General features: G+C 38.6%; 3 protein-coding genes and 1 pseudogene across 4 annotated transcripts; 1 reads left to right on the top strand and 3 right to left on the bottom strand.

Moving 5' to 3' along the window:
* LOC104701705 (serine-aspartate repeat-containing protein F-like) lies at positions 776 to 5,265 on the bottom strand. Of its 2 annotated transcripts, XM_010417447.2 has the most exons (13): positions 4,834 to 5,265; positions 4,703 to 4,751; positions 4,270 to 4,623; positions 3,689 to 3,954; positions 3,425 to 3,604; positions 3,170 to 3,355; positions 2,989 to 3,063; positions 2,844 to 2,910; positions 1,775 to 2,738; positions 1,576 to 1,677; positions 1,437 to 1,493; positions 1,155 to 1,232; positions 776 to 1,033 (listed from the first exon to the last, which is right to left on the bottom strand). In XM_010417447.2, exons 1-13 carry the CDS (start codon positions 5,188 to 5,190, stop codon positions 970 to 972), a joined length of 2,799 nt encoding a protein of 932 aa, XP_010415749.1. In that variant the 5' UTR covers positions 5,191 to 5,265; the 3' UTR covers positions 776 to 969. The 2 variants fall into 2 exon arrangements, with proteins under 2 accessions (XP_010415749.1, XP_019083280.1); XM_019227735.1 differs by lacking the exons at positions 4,703 to 4,751; positions 4,834 to 5,265 and having other exon boundaries at positions 4,298 to 4,499.
* LOC104701703 lies at positions 5,942 to 10,695 on the bottom strand (annotated as a pseudogene).
* On the top strand, positions 11,027 to 11,706 carry LOC104701702 (60S ribosomal protein L27a-3). The gene has a single exon (XM_010417444.2). It carries the CDS (start codon positions 11,082 to 11,084, stop codon positions 11,520 to 11,522), a length of 441 nt encoding a protein of 146 aa, XP_010415746.1. The 5' UTR covers positions 11,027 to 11,081; the 3' UTR covers positions 11,523 to 11,706.
* On the bottom strand, positions 12,230 to 14,254 carry LOC104701701 (F-box protein At1g70590). Its single transcript, XM_010417443.1, has 4 exons — positions 13,591 to 14,254; positions 13,253 to 13,386; positions 12,705 to 12,887; positions 12,230 to 12,604 (listed from the first exon to the last, which is right to left on the bottom strand). The coding sequence occupies exons 1-4, from the start codon at positions 14,147 to 14,149 to the stop codon at positions 12,437 to 12,439; spliced, it is 1,044 nt and encodes a 347-aa protein (XP_010415745.1). The 5' UTR covers positions 14,150 to 14,254; the 3' UTR covers positions 12,230 to 12,436.

The following is a 16,305-nucleotide window of genomic DNA, read 5'->3' as shown; positions in this document are numbered from 1 at the left end:
TTCAAGATTTCAACATCTCTCTTTCTTTCTTCTCCCACACAAGTAAAAAAACTTTTTTTGGCTTCTGTTGTATTTTCTTAACTGGTGCAAATTCGCCTAACGATACCGACACTCACTCAAAGACCAATTCGTCAAACTTAACTGAGTCACTTTATCTTTTGACAAATTCACTTCAGAAAATGTGTCACTAATTTTTCCCTTTTCTGGTCAAAAGCAAAACTCTAATGTTAATTAGTTCAAAATATAAAATTTATTTCCTAATAATGTGAGATGTAATAAGAACCTTGAGGGAGGATAAGACACAGATTTGATCATCCAACGTTTCAGAGACAGACCATCAACAAGTTTTGCCTGACAAACTTTTTTACAAAGTAACGCTTAACAAACCAACAATATTCAAAACAAGTCAACAAAACAGTCAAAAATCTTTTGATATTTCTTCTTCAAGAACCAAGGAAAGAGCGGTTTACAATGCTCACGAACCGGTGGCTTTTACAGTTCTTGGTTATATTGATGTTCGTCCAGTGGCCTTATCCCAAGTCTCTGCACAGCATTGTCCCGGATATGGTCTCTGACCAGTTTGCTAGAGTGTTCATTTAGCACGATGGCGCCTGTGGGGGGATCTGGATCTTGATCTTGATCTTGACCGCTTTGACCTGTACAACAAATCAGGTTTGAGTTCTATTGAATAAACAGGAGATATAGCACACTCTTTCGGTTATTTTTTTTAATCCAGCGTTAGCCACCTGTTAAGACAGAAGAAACATANACAATATTCAAAACAAGTCAAGAAAGCAGTCAAAATCTTTTGATATTTCTTTTTCAAGAACCAAGGAAAGAGCGGTTTACAATGCTCACGAACCGGTGGCTTTGCAGTTCTTGGTTATATTGATGTTCGTCCAGTGCATTATCCCAAGTCTCTGCACAGCTTTGTCTTGGATATGGTCTCTGACCAGTTTGCTAGAGTGTTCATTTAGCACGATGGCGCCTGTGGGGGGATCTGGATCTTGATCTTGATCTTGACCGCTTTGACCTGTACAACAAATCAGGTTTGAGTTCTATTGAATAAATAGGAGATATAGCACACTCTTTCGGTTATTTTTTTAATCCAGCGTTAGCCACCTGTTAAGACAGAAGAAACATAGAATACATACCTGGATTTGTTATGAGAAGAGTAGAGAGTAGGCTTGTGCTGAGAATGCTTGCTATGTGGTGACCGCGAAGAAACTTGTCTATACAATCAAAACATATATGATACTTTTTGTGGTGAGTTTCAGACTAGCTTGTCTGCTTTTGCTTACTCATTATCTCTTGTCATACTTTTTGCTTTCAATAGTTCTTTAACTTTTAGAGCCTAGTGCTAATATAGACTAACAAACATATATAGAAACACCAGTTATTTATCTCATAATGCTAATAGTTTATAAAAGCTATACCTTCTTCTGGACTTTCCAGGAGATGGTGACCGATTCCTTCTTCTTGAAGAAGACTTCCTGAAGAGAGACACAAGATCGTTAGGCATTAGACAAAAGAAGCGCGAAAGACAAAATTCAAAGTACAACACTCTATTGTCACCTTCTTGTATCATCAGAGGATTCATCACTGGACGGAGAAGAGCGTTTTCTTCTGGACCTCACAGGAGATGGTGATACATTCCTTCTTCTAGAACGGGACTTCCTGGAGAAAGGTAATAAAAAATCGTCGCAAGTAGTGAGAAACAGCATTAGACAAGACAAGCGGACAGAGAAACTCAATGTTAAACATCCTATGCCACCTGGTCGAATCATCAGAGGATCCATTACTGGTTGGAGAACGTCTTCTTTTGTCCTTGCTCGAGTCTTCAGCCCGCCTGTGTCTTGACCTTTCTTCTTCCTTCTCCTTCTCCCTTTTTTTACACCGGTCTTCCTTAGAATTAGTTCTGTGAGGCCTCTCTACCTCCCTTGAGTCCTTCTTTACATGGGCATCAGTAGATTTTTTACTTGGTTCAACACATTTAACTTTCTCTGCTGACTTTATGTCACCCTGCTTCATTCTATCTTTTGAGCCATTCTGAGAATCTACCTTCTCTTTCCCACTATTCGTTTCATCTCTTCTACTTCCATCCTTACTCAAATCGTCCCTCAAATCTTTCCCATAAGTTTTATTATTATCCTGATGAAGGTTGCAATCTGATTTCAAGCCAGAATTCTTCCTGCGAGGTTCATCTACTATTGCATCTTTATCACTATCAGTTCTGTCAGGATGCTTTTTTTTGCTTCCTGAAGTATCATCAAGTCCAGAGCTGGCGCTTACGTCTGATATTTTGATACTACCAGCCTCATCATCTTTTCTTCTGGAGCCTAGCATCTGAGAATAATCCTCCAAGTCTGACTTACTGTTCTTGCCGGAATTAGCATTGACTTCAACTTCTAGATCCAATTTCGTATTGGCCATTTCTTCAGGTTCAGGAAGTTTCTCAGTGCTTGGCTGCTGACTACCATCGTGTCTTGACATTGACACCACGCCAAGACTTCCAACTCCATCATTTTCATCAGCATCCGCATTAGAAGCAGCATCAGTATCAGCATCATCATCATCAGAGGCATAGCTAGCAAGACCTAGAACATCTGCTGGAGAGCCAGAACTAGCTTTTTTATTTGCGCCTTCTACCGAGACCAAAATATTTGCCGACGCCTTGTGGAGTGAATCAGCTGTGGAGAGAAGGGATGATGACGACTTATTGTGCTGTCCACTATCATCTGAAGCAATGATGAATAGCACAGTATACCAGCAAAGAATATGGTAAGATTCAGGAGTAATTCCACAGATTAATGACATAAATAAAACTACAAGGCACAACAAACCTTTAGATACTGGTTGATCTTCATTAATGACTTTGGTTGCAATTTCATCAAATAATTCATCTGTAACCTGTTCAAAAGACATATGTCAACTGTTGCAGGACAAATGTTTATAGACCAACCACTTAATTTCTATCAGGCCACCTACCTTAAGAAGGACTTCAGTCAAGATACGCTTTATCTCCATATTGATTGCTGTAGTTCTCTCTGCATCCATCTCATCCTACATGAAACAAACCATGCATTTTTTAGTGATGGTGCTGGATCAAATTAAATTACCAAGACAGCTAAAAGAATAGCGACAAAACATAATTAAAAGTTCAAAAAACCTCATCATCCTCTTCTTCGTCAGAGGGGCTGAAGCTTTTTTCGTCACGCTGATCAGCTTTCGCAGGAGGTTTATAAAGTAAATCATCATCCATAGATTCCCTCTCCTCAATACTCCCTGAAGAAGGCCTTCCAAGATCTGCTTTTTTCTTCAATAATTCGTCCTTAAGCCAGTTAGGTACAGGAGCCTGGAAACCACCTTATTAGCAAGAATTCATGAAAGGTACTGAACTCCATTAGAAACAACTCATTCTTACCTTTTTAGGAGGAATAGATGATGCTGCATATGAGTCATCCATGAATGCAACAGGGTGAAGAGGCGGCTTTGTGCCAAAAGCATATGGGGGTACAACAGGCTGGAGATTTGGTGGGGGAAAACTTCCATATGGAGGCATGGTATGACCCGAAACAGAAGGTATAGTCATAGATGAGTCATGCTGCAAAGAAAGTAAACATCAAACTTGCCTCCACCATAATAATACCAAAACGAACGATATAATAAGCAAACACTGTTAAAGTACCTGAGGAATTGATGGCACCGATGAAGGGATTGGGGGATAGACTACACCGGTTGCGGCATGGGGCTGCCATGCAATGTGAACACTAGCATAATCGGAACTCTCTCTGGTAGCAAACTGTACAGGCTGATCACTAGGGTTACTAGGTTGAGCAGGTGTTTGATCTCCATATGCATATTGCATATGCTGCCCTGCGTGAACAGGTCCCCCACTAGCAGGCACTGATATCTGCACCTCATGTTGTGTATTATTTCCAGACTCTTCTTTACCTACAAACAGAGTTCCAAGTTTAAGTTTTGAAGGTTTAGTTTAGTTTAATAACTGTTACCAATCTCTAGACCAACAAAATGGCTAAAACGAGGCACTCTGTTTAGGGAGTAAAATGCAAGGGGAACTGTGATCAGTAGTAGTTAATCTATTCGTAGGAAACTATATATTACACAGCACATTACTATACACATGATTTTTCATAGACTTAAAGGACAGGGAAACTTTGAAGACACCCAAGGAATTTCAAAGAGACAAAGCAACCCACATAGAGTGCTTGACTAGGAGCTACAATGATGTTCTAAGTAAATGGTTACCTGCTACAGAAGAATAACTATAAGGTACCTCCTGCTGATGAATTGCAGAACTAGTAGGCAGGTTTTCTTGATGGGAAAATCCAGCAGAAGAACCTCCAGGAAAACTCTCGTTCGCCGTTGAATAGTTTGGATATCTCTCCGGCTGTGTTGTTGTGGGTGGAACTGGAAACTGCTGCTGATAGCTTACTCCTGGAACTGCCTGTTGATGAACATCTTGATAGCCATGAGTAGAGTACTGCTGCTGGTAGACTTGTTGTCCGCTAGGTTGGTTCGGTGCAGACTGCGATTGCTGATCCTTGGTCGCAGCTGCCCATTCTTTTGCTTTCACTGCCCAGTCCTCGACGTTGCTATTAGCTGCGATCATAGACATAATCAGAAACCAAAACCCTAGTATTCATTCAATAACAATAGATGGCGATGAACGAGAGCGAACCTTGAGAGTTGTGACCTTGTTGATAACCCCAATTTGGATTTCCCCATTCCTAATATGCAAAATCAAATTCGAAAATTAACACTTCGACAAGGGGAAAACGAAACATAGGATAAATCCAACGACGGAGCAACCTGATTAGCCTGAGGATATGGCGGAGTAACTTGCGAACCGGCAGGCGGAGGAGGAGGAAAAGGACCGTTGCCGTTAGCACCAGCGTTGAATGGCGGCTGGTGAGGAGGATAAGCGGAAGAAGAGTACGGTTGGCCCTGAGGATAATGCGTCGAAGGTGGTCCCCACTGCGGCAGAGGTGGAGGTGGTGGCGATGGAGAGTGAGGGTTATGAAATTGGTTGGGGTGCCATGTAGGAGGACCACCGGGCTGCGTAGAAGGAGGAACCGGTGGCCTCGCCTGATGCTGATAGTACTGGTGGTAAGGATCCGTCGGAGGCGGTGGTCTCATGTACTGAGCCGGTGGCTGGTACGCGTCCATTAGCAGCTCGCAGCAAGGTCTTTGTGTCCTGACTCTGCGTTTTTGAGATTAGACCGAAATCGAATTATGATGTCTCTTGAAAAGTGAAAACTGCAGGTCGTTTTCAGTGGTTTCCTTAAATTTTCGTGTTGTGTTTTACTCCCATGGTTTAAAAAAAAACACTCAGATTAATAAATAACCACTTTAAAAAAATTCAGCCAATCATAAACAAGACTGCATAAAATAATTAATAGAAAAAATATAAAAATAAGAGAAATTCCTTCAAATACCACTAAAAGGTTTTTTTTCCAAAAATACTACTTTTTTGTTTTTTTTTCCAAAATTACCACAAAAGTTTTTTTTTCTAAAATTACCACAAACACAAAAAATTGATTTTTAATAATGAAGATTTTTTTCTTTTAGGTTTGGATCGACACATTTAATTTTAAGGTATAGTTTTTAGGGGTAGAGTTTAGTATTTAGAATTTAGGAGTTAGTTTTTAGTATTAGAAATTTAATTCAATTATGTGGTATTTTTAGAAAAAATTACATTTTAGTGGTATTTTTGGAAAAAAAAACTAAATTATGGTATTTTTGGAATAAAAATCTATTTTAGTGGTATTTCTGACAATTCCCCTAAAAGTAATCTAAAAGTTAGTTAAAAAGTTGAAAACATCTTATATTATGAAACAAAAAAAACATCTAAAATATTTTATATTATGAAATAGAAGGAGTAGTAAATATCGAAACGGCAGGTAGTTTAAGCTGACTATTAAAAAACGACACGTTTTGTGTGAAATAAGAATTATGAATTTATCATCTATGGTGACACCTTTACACAATTTTTTCCATCATCAATACATTATCGTCATGACCATTCAAAAACATAATCATGACTATTTCATGAACAGTTTAGCATGTGTAGGATCTATTTATAGGACAGCATCGGCTTGTCTCTTGTTCAATCTAGCGTATAAGCCATCTTTCCTCAAAAGTTCTTTGTGATTGCCCATCTGTTTTGTGGAAAAACGTAACAGTCAAGATCACATAGACTCAATGGTTTCATACAATTTATCGAAACCAGTAAGAGAGTGTGGCTTACCTCGACGACTCGTCCACTGTCCATAGCCACGATTCTATCCGCAGCCTGAATTGTAGAAAGTCTGTGAAGGAACAAAATGTTAAATCTGTCATAAATCGATCATCAAAAACATGAAGATTTTCGGATTTGTATATGAAAAGATACCTGTGTGCTATCACTATGACGCTTCTCTTTGATGCTGCGTCGTTTCCAATAGAACGAAGCACGCCCTGGAAAAAAGAAAAGGCTTAAGAATTCGTGCATCCAAGTAACTTCTCTTTTTGGCGATTGAGAACTGAGAAGTTACCTTAACGTTGTGTTCGCTCTCTGCATCAAGTGCACTTGTGGCTTCATCAAGGATGAGAATTCTAGGATCTCTAAGGATGGCACGAGCTATTGCAATCCGTTGTTTCTGCCCTCCACTGAGTAGATCATCATCAACCATTGTGTTGTAACCACTGGGAAGTGCTGTGATGAAGTCATGTGCGTAGGCTTGCTTTGCGGCCGATATTATATCTTCTTGCGTTATACTTCGATCACATCCATACTTGATGTTGGAACCGATGTCTGTGCGGAAGAGCTTTGGTTCCTGTTTCATTGCGACAGCTTTAGAAAGTGAAAGTGAAATTCATCAAATTTTATTTGATTTCACGTATCAGAGATGTGAGGACCTGCCCCACGTATCCGATTCTTTGCCTTAGCCACTTGACATCCAACTCTTTCAAAGGAACCCCATCGAGTAGAATCTGGAATTCACAGAGTCAGCTTTTAGGAAGTAAGGCTTTAAAAAGTTATTTTACACTGAGTTAGTAATATCTACCTGACCACTTGTTGGTTCGTACAGCTGCAGCAAAAGATTAACCAGTGTGCTTTTGCCACTGCCACTTAGACCAACCTAAACAAAACAAATTTATTCAAATATCACTTTCTAAAGGAAAACATTGACATCATTGAACTACTTTGAGGTATACTTACGATTGCCACCACTTCACCAGGACGCACAGAAATGTTAACGTTTTGTACCACAGCCACCTGTATTAACATATGATATGATTCTTAAGACAAGCTGAAATGTGAGCCCCAATGGCCCATTTCTATATCATAAAAAGGACTCGATAAAATTCTATGGTGTGTGCACATGAATTCTAATACACTCAACAATAATCTAAGGTGATGCAAATGCACAACCATGTTTGGCCATTAACTTGCAAGCACTAATCGGTACAAAAATCGAAAGTCAGAACCTAAATGATTTTGAATCTGTGACGATACTGGTAAAAAGGATAGAATATCTGATTTCGCTAATTAAGAAATTCTGGTTTGAGGACATCCGCACGAAAGCGAAAAGCTGAAAGCAAAAGGTTATCATAAAATAGATTTCACATGAATGCAGTAATACCTCCTCTCTTGAAGGATAGCTGAACGACACATCTACAAACTCGATATGTCCTGTCAGTCTCTGCAGTCTCGTTCCTACAGCAGTTTATAAATAAAATACATTACATGGTAGATCATAGCAATGCCGGAAGCCTCTAGGTAGGAAGTCTAAAGTGATTGACTAAAGGTGGTTCATCCTGGGCAGGGGGTTGATTGTAAAAGTAATATCAACTGGTAATCACCAAACCCAAGCTTCCATCAATCTCATAAATGGTCAACATGTTTCTAAGATATACTGCTCTTCACCAAAAAAATTGAACCTTGCCTTTTGCTATAAATTGTTCACTTGGCTTGAGATCCATCATCTGAAAGACCTTTTCACTCGCTCCAACTGATTGCATCAAAGACGATAAATTATCTCCCACCCACCACGTAGCATAGATTAACCACTCACTATACAACAGAAACTTTGTCAGCTGCTCTGCTGTTATTTGACCAGCTAAGATAGACATTCCTCCAACCAGGACAGCAATAATCTATAAAAGAAGAAAACGATGAATCGTGTCACATTCTTACTGAGCATCACCATCTAGAAGAACCAGAATTTAATTAGCCCTTCTCACAAACAGTCGAAAGAGAAAGATTTAAGCAAACCAGGGGTTATATTAGGAGGAACCTGAGTAGCATGGTATAGAGTGTTGAAGCTCCAGTTCCAAATACCATACGCAGCACTCTGTCTCAAACTAATATCTGCTAATCTCTGAAGCCAGTGATTGTACCTTTGCACCACAGAAGGGGAGAAAATCCATGTCAAAAAGTAACTTGGCTGTGATTGACCCTGTTCTTGAAAGCCAATATCGCAAAATTTTCACCAGAAAAAAGCATAAGAAATGGAGACACTTTCAACGTTTTTCAAGGAAACAGATTGCACCTTTTAAACTCTTGCTTCTCTGTCCCATATACACGAACGGTTCTCATCAAAGAGTATGTCTCTTGAGCCACCTTGATGATCACAAAACAATTATTAACAAAATAATTAATTGCATAAAAGACATCTTAAGAAATGAGTTCTTGAAAAATCTACTTCGTTTGCAGAAGCAGTGATCTCCTGAATTAGCTTCGCTGTCTTCTTTTGGTACCTACAACATGACCACATGTAAATTAATTTTCCGCCCGCAGTCATAAAAACACTAGGCTTAAGTATCGCTTGTAGCTGCCTAGGTGTAAAATCTATTATATCTTTAACGATATACAAATCTTAATCAAAGGGAGAAAAGTTTTTGTAGAATCTTACATCCCATAAACGAACATAACCGCAGCCAAAGTACAGCAAATTGCCAATGTGCAAAGCCCAAGGGGCCACGACAAAATCAGCAAATAAATTAATGCCCCTGTTCCCTAGAAGAAAGAAGATAAACATACATTCAGATATCAAGAATGCACGGCGCACTTCAGGCGAGATGGAAATTATATTATTTAGCAGAAGACCTGAAGAACATTGCGAAATATCATGTTCAGATCATTTCCGATGACCCTCGAGACTTGCTGACAGTCCGATCCAAGTCTGCTTGTCAAGTCACCAACAGTTTGAGAGTCGAAAAATGATATATCCTGACGCAAGATCCAGCCAAGTCCGCGAGAGTAATTCAAAAAAAATAAAGATACACATGAACTACCAAATTAGAAATTTTCAGGACCTGGAAGAGAAGAGTAGACTATAGCGTTTCTCTCATTCGTTTCACCTACAGAGAAGGCAAGATTCATGAGTAGATTAAACTACAAATAAAGAGGAAAGTTCCTGGGGAAAAAACTCACAAGTATCATATTTGCAATCCCAAAGAAGCATCCTCGTATACCACTGGAATTATGAGTTAAACAAAGAGTTAGCTGGAAATATTTCGTAAATGAATCTCAAGAAAGAGCAAGTGGTCAGACAACAAGAGTAACCCTCTCATTCAACTTGAAAAAACAAAAAAAAAACAAGAGACAAGCGTTTAACCATACAAGATCTTGACCTGCAAATGCCAGAAGTAACACAAAGCACAATCAAGAGCTTGACATTTCGACGAAACACAGTGATATCACCACTCTGTGCCGAGAAGATCGACGCTGTTAAAAAATGCGGAATAGTTATCTCTGAAAGCTGTAAACAAAATAGAAAAATTACATAAGAAAATGGAAGATTCTGATTTCTGATCCTAACTACTAACCCTATGGCTGCCTTATCTTAAACTATACAACTACACACACTTCTACAAGGCTATCTTCAATACATTTACTGATCCAATTCCACAAGAAGTAATTGCAATACATGATCATAGAGCAAAGATAGCCAAAACTACAACACTATACATACTAGTTAAGAAGAAGATGAAGAAAAAAAACACGCACCGCAGCAATGATAAGAGTCGAAAACGCAGCGAAGATAACCCAACGATCCTCAGCCACAAGCTCCCACATCCGACTCAACGCACGCCAAACAGTCACAGGCTTAGCAATGAACCTACCATCAACCTCATCCGTGAAACTCCACCAGCTTCCACCTGGTAAAATCGTTCGGAGGAAACCAATACATTGCCGAATCCTCTCCGGAACTGAAACGTTGTCTCTTCCTCCTTCGTAATACTCCGCAGTTTCCGCTACTGCTCCGTTCACTGACGAGCAATTAATCGAAGGAAGACGAAACTTTCTACTTGAAGATTGAAGAGTGAAGGACAATTTCGATTTCGTAACGAATCGGAGATTCTTCCTTCTGATGATGTCGCCACTGATTGTGGAAATAAGAGAACAACGGTGAAGGGAGACGCGGATAGGTCGACTCGTGCAGCCGAGTACCTGCAGAGCCATCTGTGGTCGGTGGAGTTTAAGATGAAGAAGAAGAAGAAGAAGAAACTTCACCAGAGAGCTTTTCCTTGGTTCATATGAAATGCAGGATACGAAATTGAAACGCGTCGTTTCGAGGAATTGAAGAAGAAGACGTCACCGTATGAGATGCTTCGTGTCAATCTACAAGAAGGTGTGTGACCCACGGAGATCCACCACCGAAGGCATGAACCACAACAACAACAACACCGGCGCGTGAGAAAGGCGCGTGGAGGTTCAATCATGTGGTAGTAGATGGAGGATCTCTCAGCCTTTCTACGACGTCGTTTTCAAGTGTATTGCACACGGGAGCAAGCCTCCTGAAAAGTGGGATATCACGGTTTGACAATATCAGTTTGGTTCGCTTCGGATTTCAATTACGGTTTGTTTCCCCCACCAGCTCAAAATGTGAAATATTATAACTGGATACAAAGGCCCATTTCACGTTACAGCAGCCCAATAAAAATGTGTAAACCCTAGAGGGCAAAAGGGGGAATTTTAAAAAAAACTTTCGTCTCTATAAATATCATTTCTTAAGAGAAACCCTAGCCGCAGCGAGTGAGAGAGAAGGAGGGTAGCAGATTCGGCGGAAATGACGACCAGATTCAAGAAGAACAGGAAGAAGAGAGGTCACGTCAGTGCCGGACATGGACGTATCGGAAAGCACCGTAAGCATCCCGGAGGTCGTGGTAACGCTGGAGGTATGCATCACCACAGGATCCTCTTCGACAAGTACCATCCAGGTTACTTCGGTAAAGTTGGTATGAGGTACTTCCACAAGCTGAGGAACAAGTTCTTCTGCCCCATCGTTAACCTCGACAAGCTCTGGTCCCTCGTACCTGAAGACGTGAAGGCGAAATCAACCAAGGACAACGTTCCTTTGATCGATGTGACGCAGCATGGTTTCTTCAAGGTTTTGGGGAAAGGTCATTTGCCTGAGAACAAGCCCTTCGTTGTGAAGGCGAAGCTTATCTCGAAGACTGCTGAGAAGAAGATTAAGGAAGCTGGTGGCGCTGTTGTGCTTACTGCCTAGGTTTGGTGAATTTTTTAAATTTGCTTAGCTCTTGTTTTTGAATCTTCTCTGGAGTTTGTTATCTTTTGTTGTCTTTTGGATTTTGGAAGCAGAGAGAAATCTCTTTTTTTTAAAAGTTAGTAGTTTTATGAACCTCTTGTTGGATTTTGATAAATGCTTGTTATTCCGAATTCAGATTTGGTTTCACATTTGTGGTGGTTTCGTAATTTGGTAGCTTTAGAATTTGCGTCACTGTTGATTCATTTGCGTTTGCTAGATTCCGTTCTCTTAAAGCATCTTGATAGCTTAATGATGCATGATCTGATCGGTTATACCATATGTGTGGCTATGGTGTGATTTTGCGTAACAGTCATTAAGTTTTTGGAAATGCATTCAACAATTTACAACAGCAATTATAATGTGTTAACAGAACTAATTTTGCTCTTCTAGACTATTATCATGTTATAGATTTAGGTTATTCGATGAAACTGATGGTTTTCTAGTTTAGAATTCGTTTCCGTAAGCAAGATAATTAGAAATCGTAAAATATTCAAGACAAGAACTAATGTCAAAAACCCAACGAAAATACAACCAGAACATCTGAAAGCTTTGTCAATGTTGTGGAGACCTTTCTCGTTCTTTATTTATCTGCTTCTCTCGACTATTTCATTTGGGATTTAAGAATTCATATACTACACGACTGTATTGAAAACCCAAGTCCCAAAAGCTAAGTCAGTAAGAGATCCTCATGTTCAAGCTGCAAAGCATAGCGATAGGACACTTCTCGTATACCAATTACAACTCTTTGGATTATATATAATCCAAGTGTGAACTAGAAGTCGAAATGTGAAATGAGGTCTTGTAATTGAATCATGGCCAAAGTTGAATATAAGTTACAGACATGTATAAATAACACTTGACCAAAACATGAAGAGTCAGCGCGTAGCTGGTAGAGCACGCCAGTTATTGGCTTGTTGAATGGCATGATGGCGAGAAGTTGCAGATAGTTGCTGGTGTATAACTTCCTTGACGTGACCCGCAGCTGTTTCACCACCACGTTCAGCGAGTTCTAAGTAAAGTACAGCTTTCAGCATCGCCCCTTCCTGCATTATCCCAATTACATTAATCAGTGCTAAATCGAATCAACTCATGGTCCAACATGGCATACTATTCACCATGATCACCTGAAATAGAGATTCTTACCGAAAATAGAGTAAGACCGTGTTCAAACTGAGCTTTACTATGGCCATGATCAGCTGCACGTTTCATCCATTTGCTTCCTAGCTTGCGGTTTTGATGCAAGCCTTCTCCAACCAAGTAACAGCGCGAAATATTATACATTGCTCGTACATAGCCACCTTCTGCTGCCTTTAGGTACCATTTACTCTGTCAAAAAAGAAAAAAAAAAAAATTCCAATCATTATATGCAAACTTCATAGATTCTTTAGAAAGATGATAAAAGACAGAAACTGAACATTTCCACAAATGAACTAAAGCACATGTCCAAACATAGCATTTATCAGCTTCCAAAAAAGAACTAATGCACATGTCCAAGCATAGCATTATCTATTCCAAAATATGAGCTAATGCACATGTCCAAAGATAGCATTATCAGTTTTCCACTGAGTGTGTTGTAGCCATGTAATATGAAGAATCAGAAACAAAGATGCAATTTTCAATCAAGCACCACACAAAGACAATATAAAATCTCAACTAAAAGGACAAAGAAAGGATCAGAAGAAGGCACATACAGCTTCTACCATATTGGGTTGCACAACCCGGCCTTGGTGTAAACAAAGAGCTAACTGATACTGTGCTCGAACATAACCATTCTCCGCAGATTGCTTCAACCACTTGATCGCTTCCTTGGGATTTGTGGGTTCAACTGCAGATACAAGCAACCAATTGCTCAGAAATTACTCCACCAATCCATTACCAAATTGGTTAGTAACTAAGCTCGTCAAATCCAAATTCTATATACAACACAATCCAGAAAACATCAATATCAATCATGAACAACTCAAAATTGCAATTGCAGGTTATATAAAAATCAAAGCCACCAAAACCATGGGAACTTAAGTCTCATTACCTTGAAGATAAGAAATCCCCAAATTACATTGACCAACAGCGTCACCAAGCTCCGCAGCTCTCCGATACAGACTCACAGCTTTCTCCTTATCTCCCGTTTCCCAATAGACAAGCCCAGCATCAACCATGGCGAGCGTGGATCCAAGCGCAGCTCCTTTTAAAAACGAATCCAGAGCCTTGTCGAGATTCGCTCGCACACCTCCTCGACCATGCTTGAATTTTTTCCCCCACCGAAGAAACAACATCGACTCTCTCAACGGCTTTAACGCGTCTCTCCACGATTTACACACCGACGACGCCGCTTGTAGATTCGGAAGACTAAACGGCGCGGCGATCTTCATCAGTATATCAAACGGTAGCATAGAGAAATCTCCGAAGTCATTCGACGGAGAAGTTGAAGAAGAAGAAGAAGACCTAGAGCTTGTGCTTGTGCTTGACTTCATCGTTGCTCTGTTGATTGGAGAAAATCTAGTGCGTTTTTCCTTGTCTTGAGATTTCAAAAACGATAAGGAGGTGAATCGAGATCCTTCAGATCTACATGGCCACGTTCTCTGCTTCATCTTCTCCGGCGACGAAAGACCACCGTCGGTTTCAAAGAGGGGTAAGTAAACGATTCGTTTTGTTTTTTTGTTTTTTTCTTTTCCTTTTTCTTCCGCGTTTGTGCCGAGTAATCGAACGGTTATGTGATGAGCGACAATTAAATCCACCATATAATAATGCGACACGTGGAATTACTTAAACCGCCAAGAAAATTTCGTATAGGGTGAGTGGACCAAAGCTAACAGACACGAAACATTAATATTTGTTTTGGGCTGGGCCTTCAATATCCATTTATTTTTATATAATAACTATATGGAAATTATCTTACAAAAATTAGAGCATACAAATACTAGGCATGGAATCGAACCTGTACTGCATGAACAGAAAAAATGTGGCCTTTCAATTAGTTTTATAGTTATTAGTTTACTTCCTTTGTGTACGCCTGTACGGGCCGAGGCCGGGGCCGGCAAATAGTTTTGATAGAGCGACGTATGTCAATTAGGACCAAAGTTTGTGGGTTGTTCCAGTCTCGTCTAAAAATACCGAGCTCAGAATTAAATATATATATAAAAAAAATAAAAAAAATTGGATCTTTCAGGTTTTTAGGCTTATCCCGAACAGGTTTGAACTGGTCCAAAAAAACCTTGAACAAATATATTTGTATTATTTTGTTATATTTTTGTTTAATTGTTATATTTCTGATTAATGATTTATTGTAAATAAAGTTTATAATTCTAATCCTAGTATTTATATTTATTTAATAATTTTACTTTAAAATTTTTTATCTATGCTATTTTATATAAATCACATATTGTTTTATTAGTTAAAGTATACATTTGTTTTTAGTTTTAATTTTTTTTTTCAAAATTAAGCTAGTTTTAGTGAATATAGATGAGTTATTTAAAATTTGATTGATTTTTTTTATAGTACTCCTTTAAATATTATTTTTCAATACTTATAAATTTGAATTTTTGATCAATAAGATAACTCCGACAAAGTCTTAAAAGCTTTGTAGCACTGCTAGGGCCGAGCCCGAATTTTAAAATATAGGCTCCAAAACATTTCAAGTAGGACCGAGCTAGACTCAAACATATGCGGACTGGTTTTGAGTCAGGTCGGACCAGTCCGATTAACACCTCTCTATCTAACTAATCCACAGTAATGTAACATTATTTTTACCCCTTTATACAAGCCTAAGATATTTTTACAGAGGAAAATCATATATAGTCTATGTCCTCATTTAAAAAAATTGTTTTATGGTTAATGATGTTTGTAATGTCTTAAGAAAAATAAATGTTAAAAAAAACTATAGTGATATTAATGTAGGGAAGAAATCTTTGTAGCTTATACGTACGTGAAATGGTTGCAAAGATTTTCCTTTGTTTTGCAGGAAGCCATTCAAAGCTTTGTCTTTTATCAATTATTTATTTTATTTTAATTTAATTTTGTAAAAAGACCCATAAAAATTGTTAGCTGGCAAGAATTTTTTTTTAATAAAATATTACTTGCATAAATTATTTTCCGTTGTGGAATCTCGTTGCACTCATTCCTTTTATAAAACTCTTGACCAAAGTTAGAGCAACCTCGAGATTGACAATTGTGGCCAATTAATGAGATCTATGTCAGAAAGTTTTTTTGTATGTTTAAGTTTTATTTTTAAAATTTCCATTAAAACAATTACAAGGTTATTATTTTATTTATAATAAAACGTATTGTATGTTACTTTGTTGGCTCTTTCTGGTTAAGTTTTATTAATATCTCTATATACTGGGGGATTATGATTTATGATAAGATAACAATATTAGAACTGATCCTGTGAGATTCAATTTTATATGTCATCTAAGCGCCAAGATGAGTGAATGAATTCTTTGATCATGTGATGATTTGAAAAAAGAAATGTGATCTTTTAGTGTAGACAAAATGATGTAACAATACAGTTATTCATAACAACAATTAAATAAATGTAGAAGAAGCGGATACAATCGCTTGTGAAAGACCACACCATAAAAATTGTTAGCTGGCAAGAATTTTTTATTTTTTTGGCAAAATATTTCTTGCATAAATTATTTTCCGTTGTGGAATCTTGTTGCACTGATTCCATTTGTAAAATTCTTGACCAAGGTTAGAGCAACCTCGAGATTGACCATTGGTCAATTAATGGGGCCTATGTCAGAAA

Source organism: Camelina sativa, chromosome 7 (genome assembly GCF_000633955.1).
Source record: "Camelina sativa cultivar DH55 chromosome 7, Cs, whole genome shotgun sequence".
Lineage (NCBI taxonomy): Eukaryota > Viridiplantae > Streptophyta > Magnoliopsida > Brassicales > Brassicaceae > Camelina > Camelina sativa.
The sequence above is the reverse complement of the archived record's forward strand: the minus strand, read 5'-3'. Positions and strand labels throughout refer to the sequence as shown.

Excerpts from the sequence above, each read along its gene's own strand:
- LOC104701705 (XM_010417447.2), bottom strand. The coding sequence starts at position 5,190 with ATGGACGCGTACCAGCCACCGGCTCAGTACATGAGACCACCGCCTCCG. Across the intron at positions 3,605-3,688 it reads CGGTGCCATCAATTCCTCAG|CATGACTCATCTATGACTAT; the intron begins GTACTTTAACAG and ends CTTTCTTTGCAG. Across the intron at positions 3,064-3,169 it reads ACGAAGAAGAGGATGATGAG|GATGAGATGGATGCAGAGAG; the intron begins GTTTTTTGAACT and ends TGTTTCATGTAG.
- LOC104701702 (XM_010417444.2), top strand. The coding sequence starts at position 11,082 with ATGACGACCAGATTCAAGAAGAACAGGAAGAAGAGAGGTCACGTCAGT.
- LOC104701701 (XM_010417443.1), bottom strand. The coding sequence starts at position 14,149 with ATGAAGCAGAGAACGTGGCCATGTAGATCTGAAGGATCTCGATTCACC. Across the intron at positions 12,888-13,252 it reads AACCCAATATGGTAGAAGCT|AGTAAATGGTACCTAAAGGC; the intron begins GTATGTGCCTTC and ends CTTTTTTGACAG. Across the intron at positions 12,605-12,704 it reads ACGGTCTTACTCTATTTTCG|GAAGGGGCGATGCTGAAAGC; the intron begins GTAAGAATCTCT and ends GGGATAATGCAG.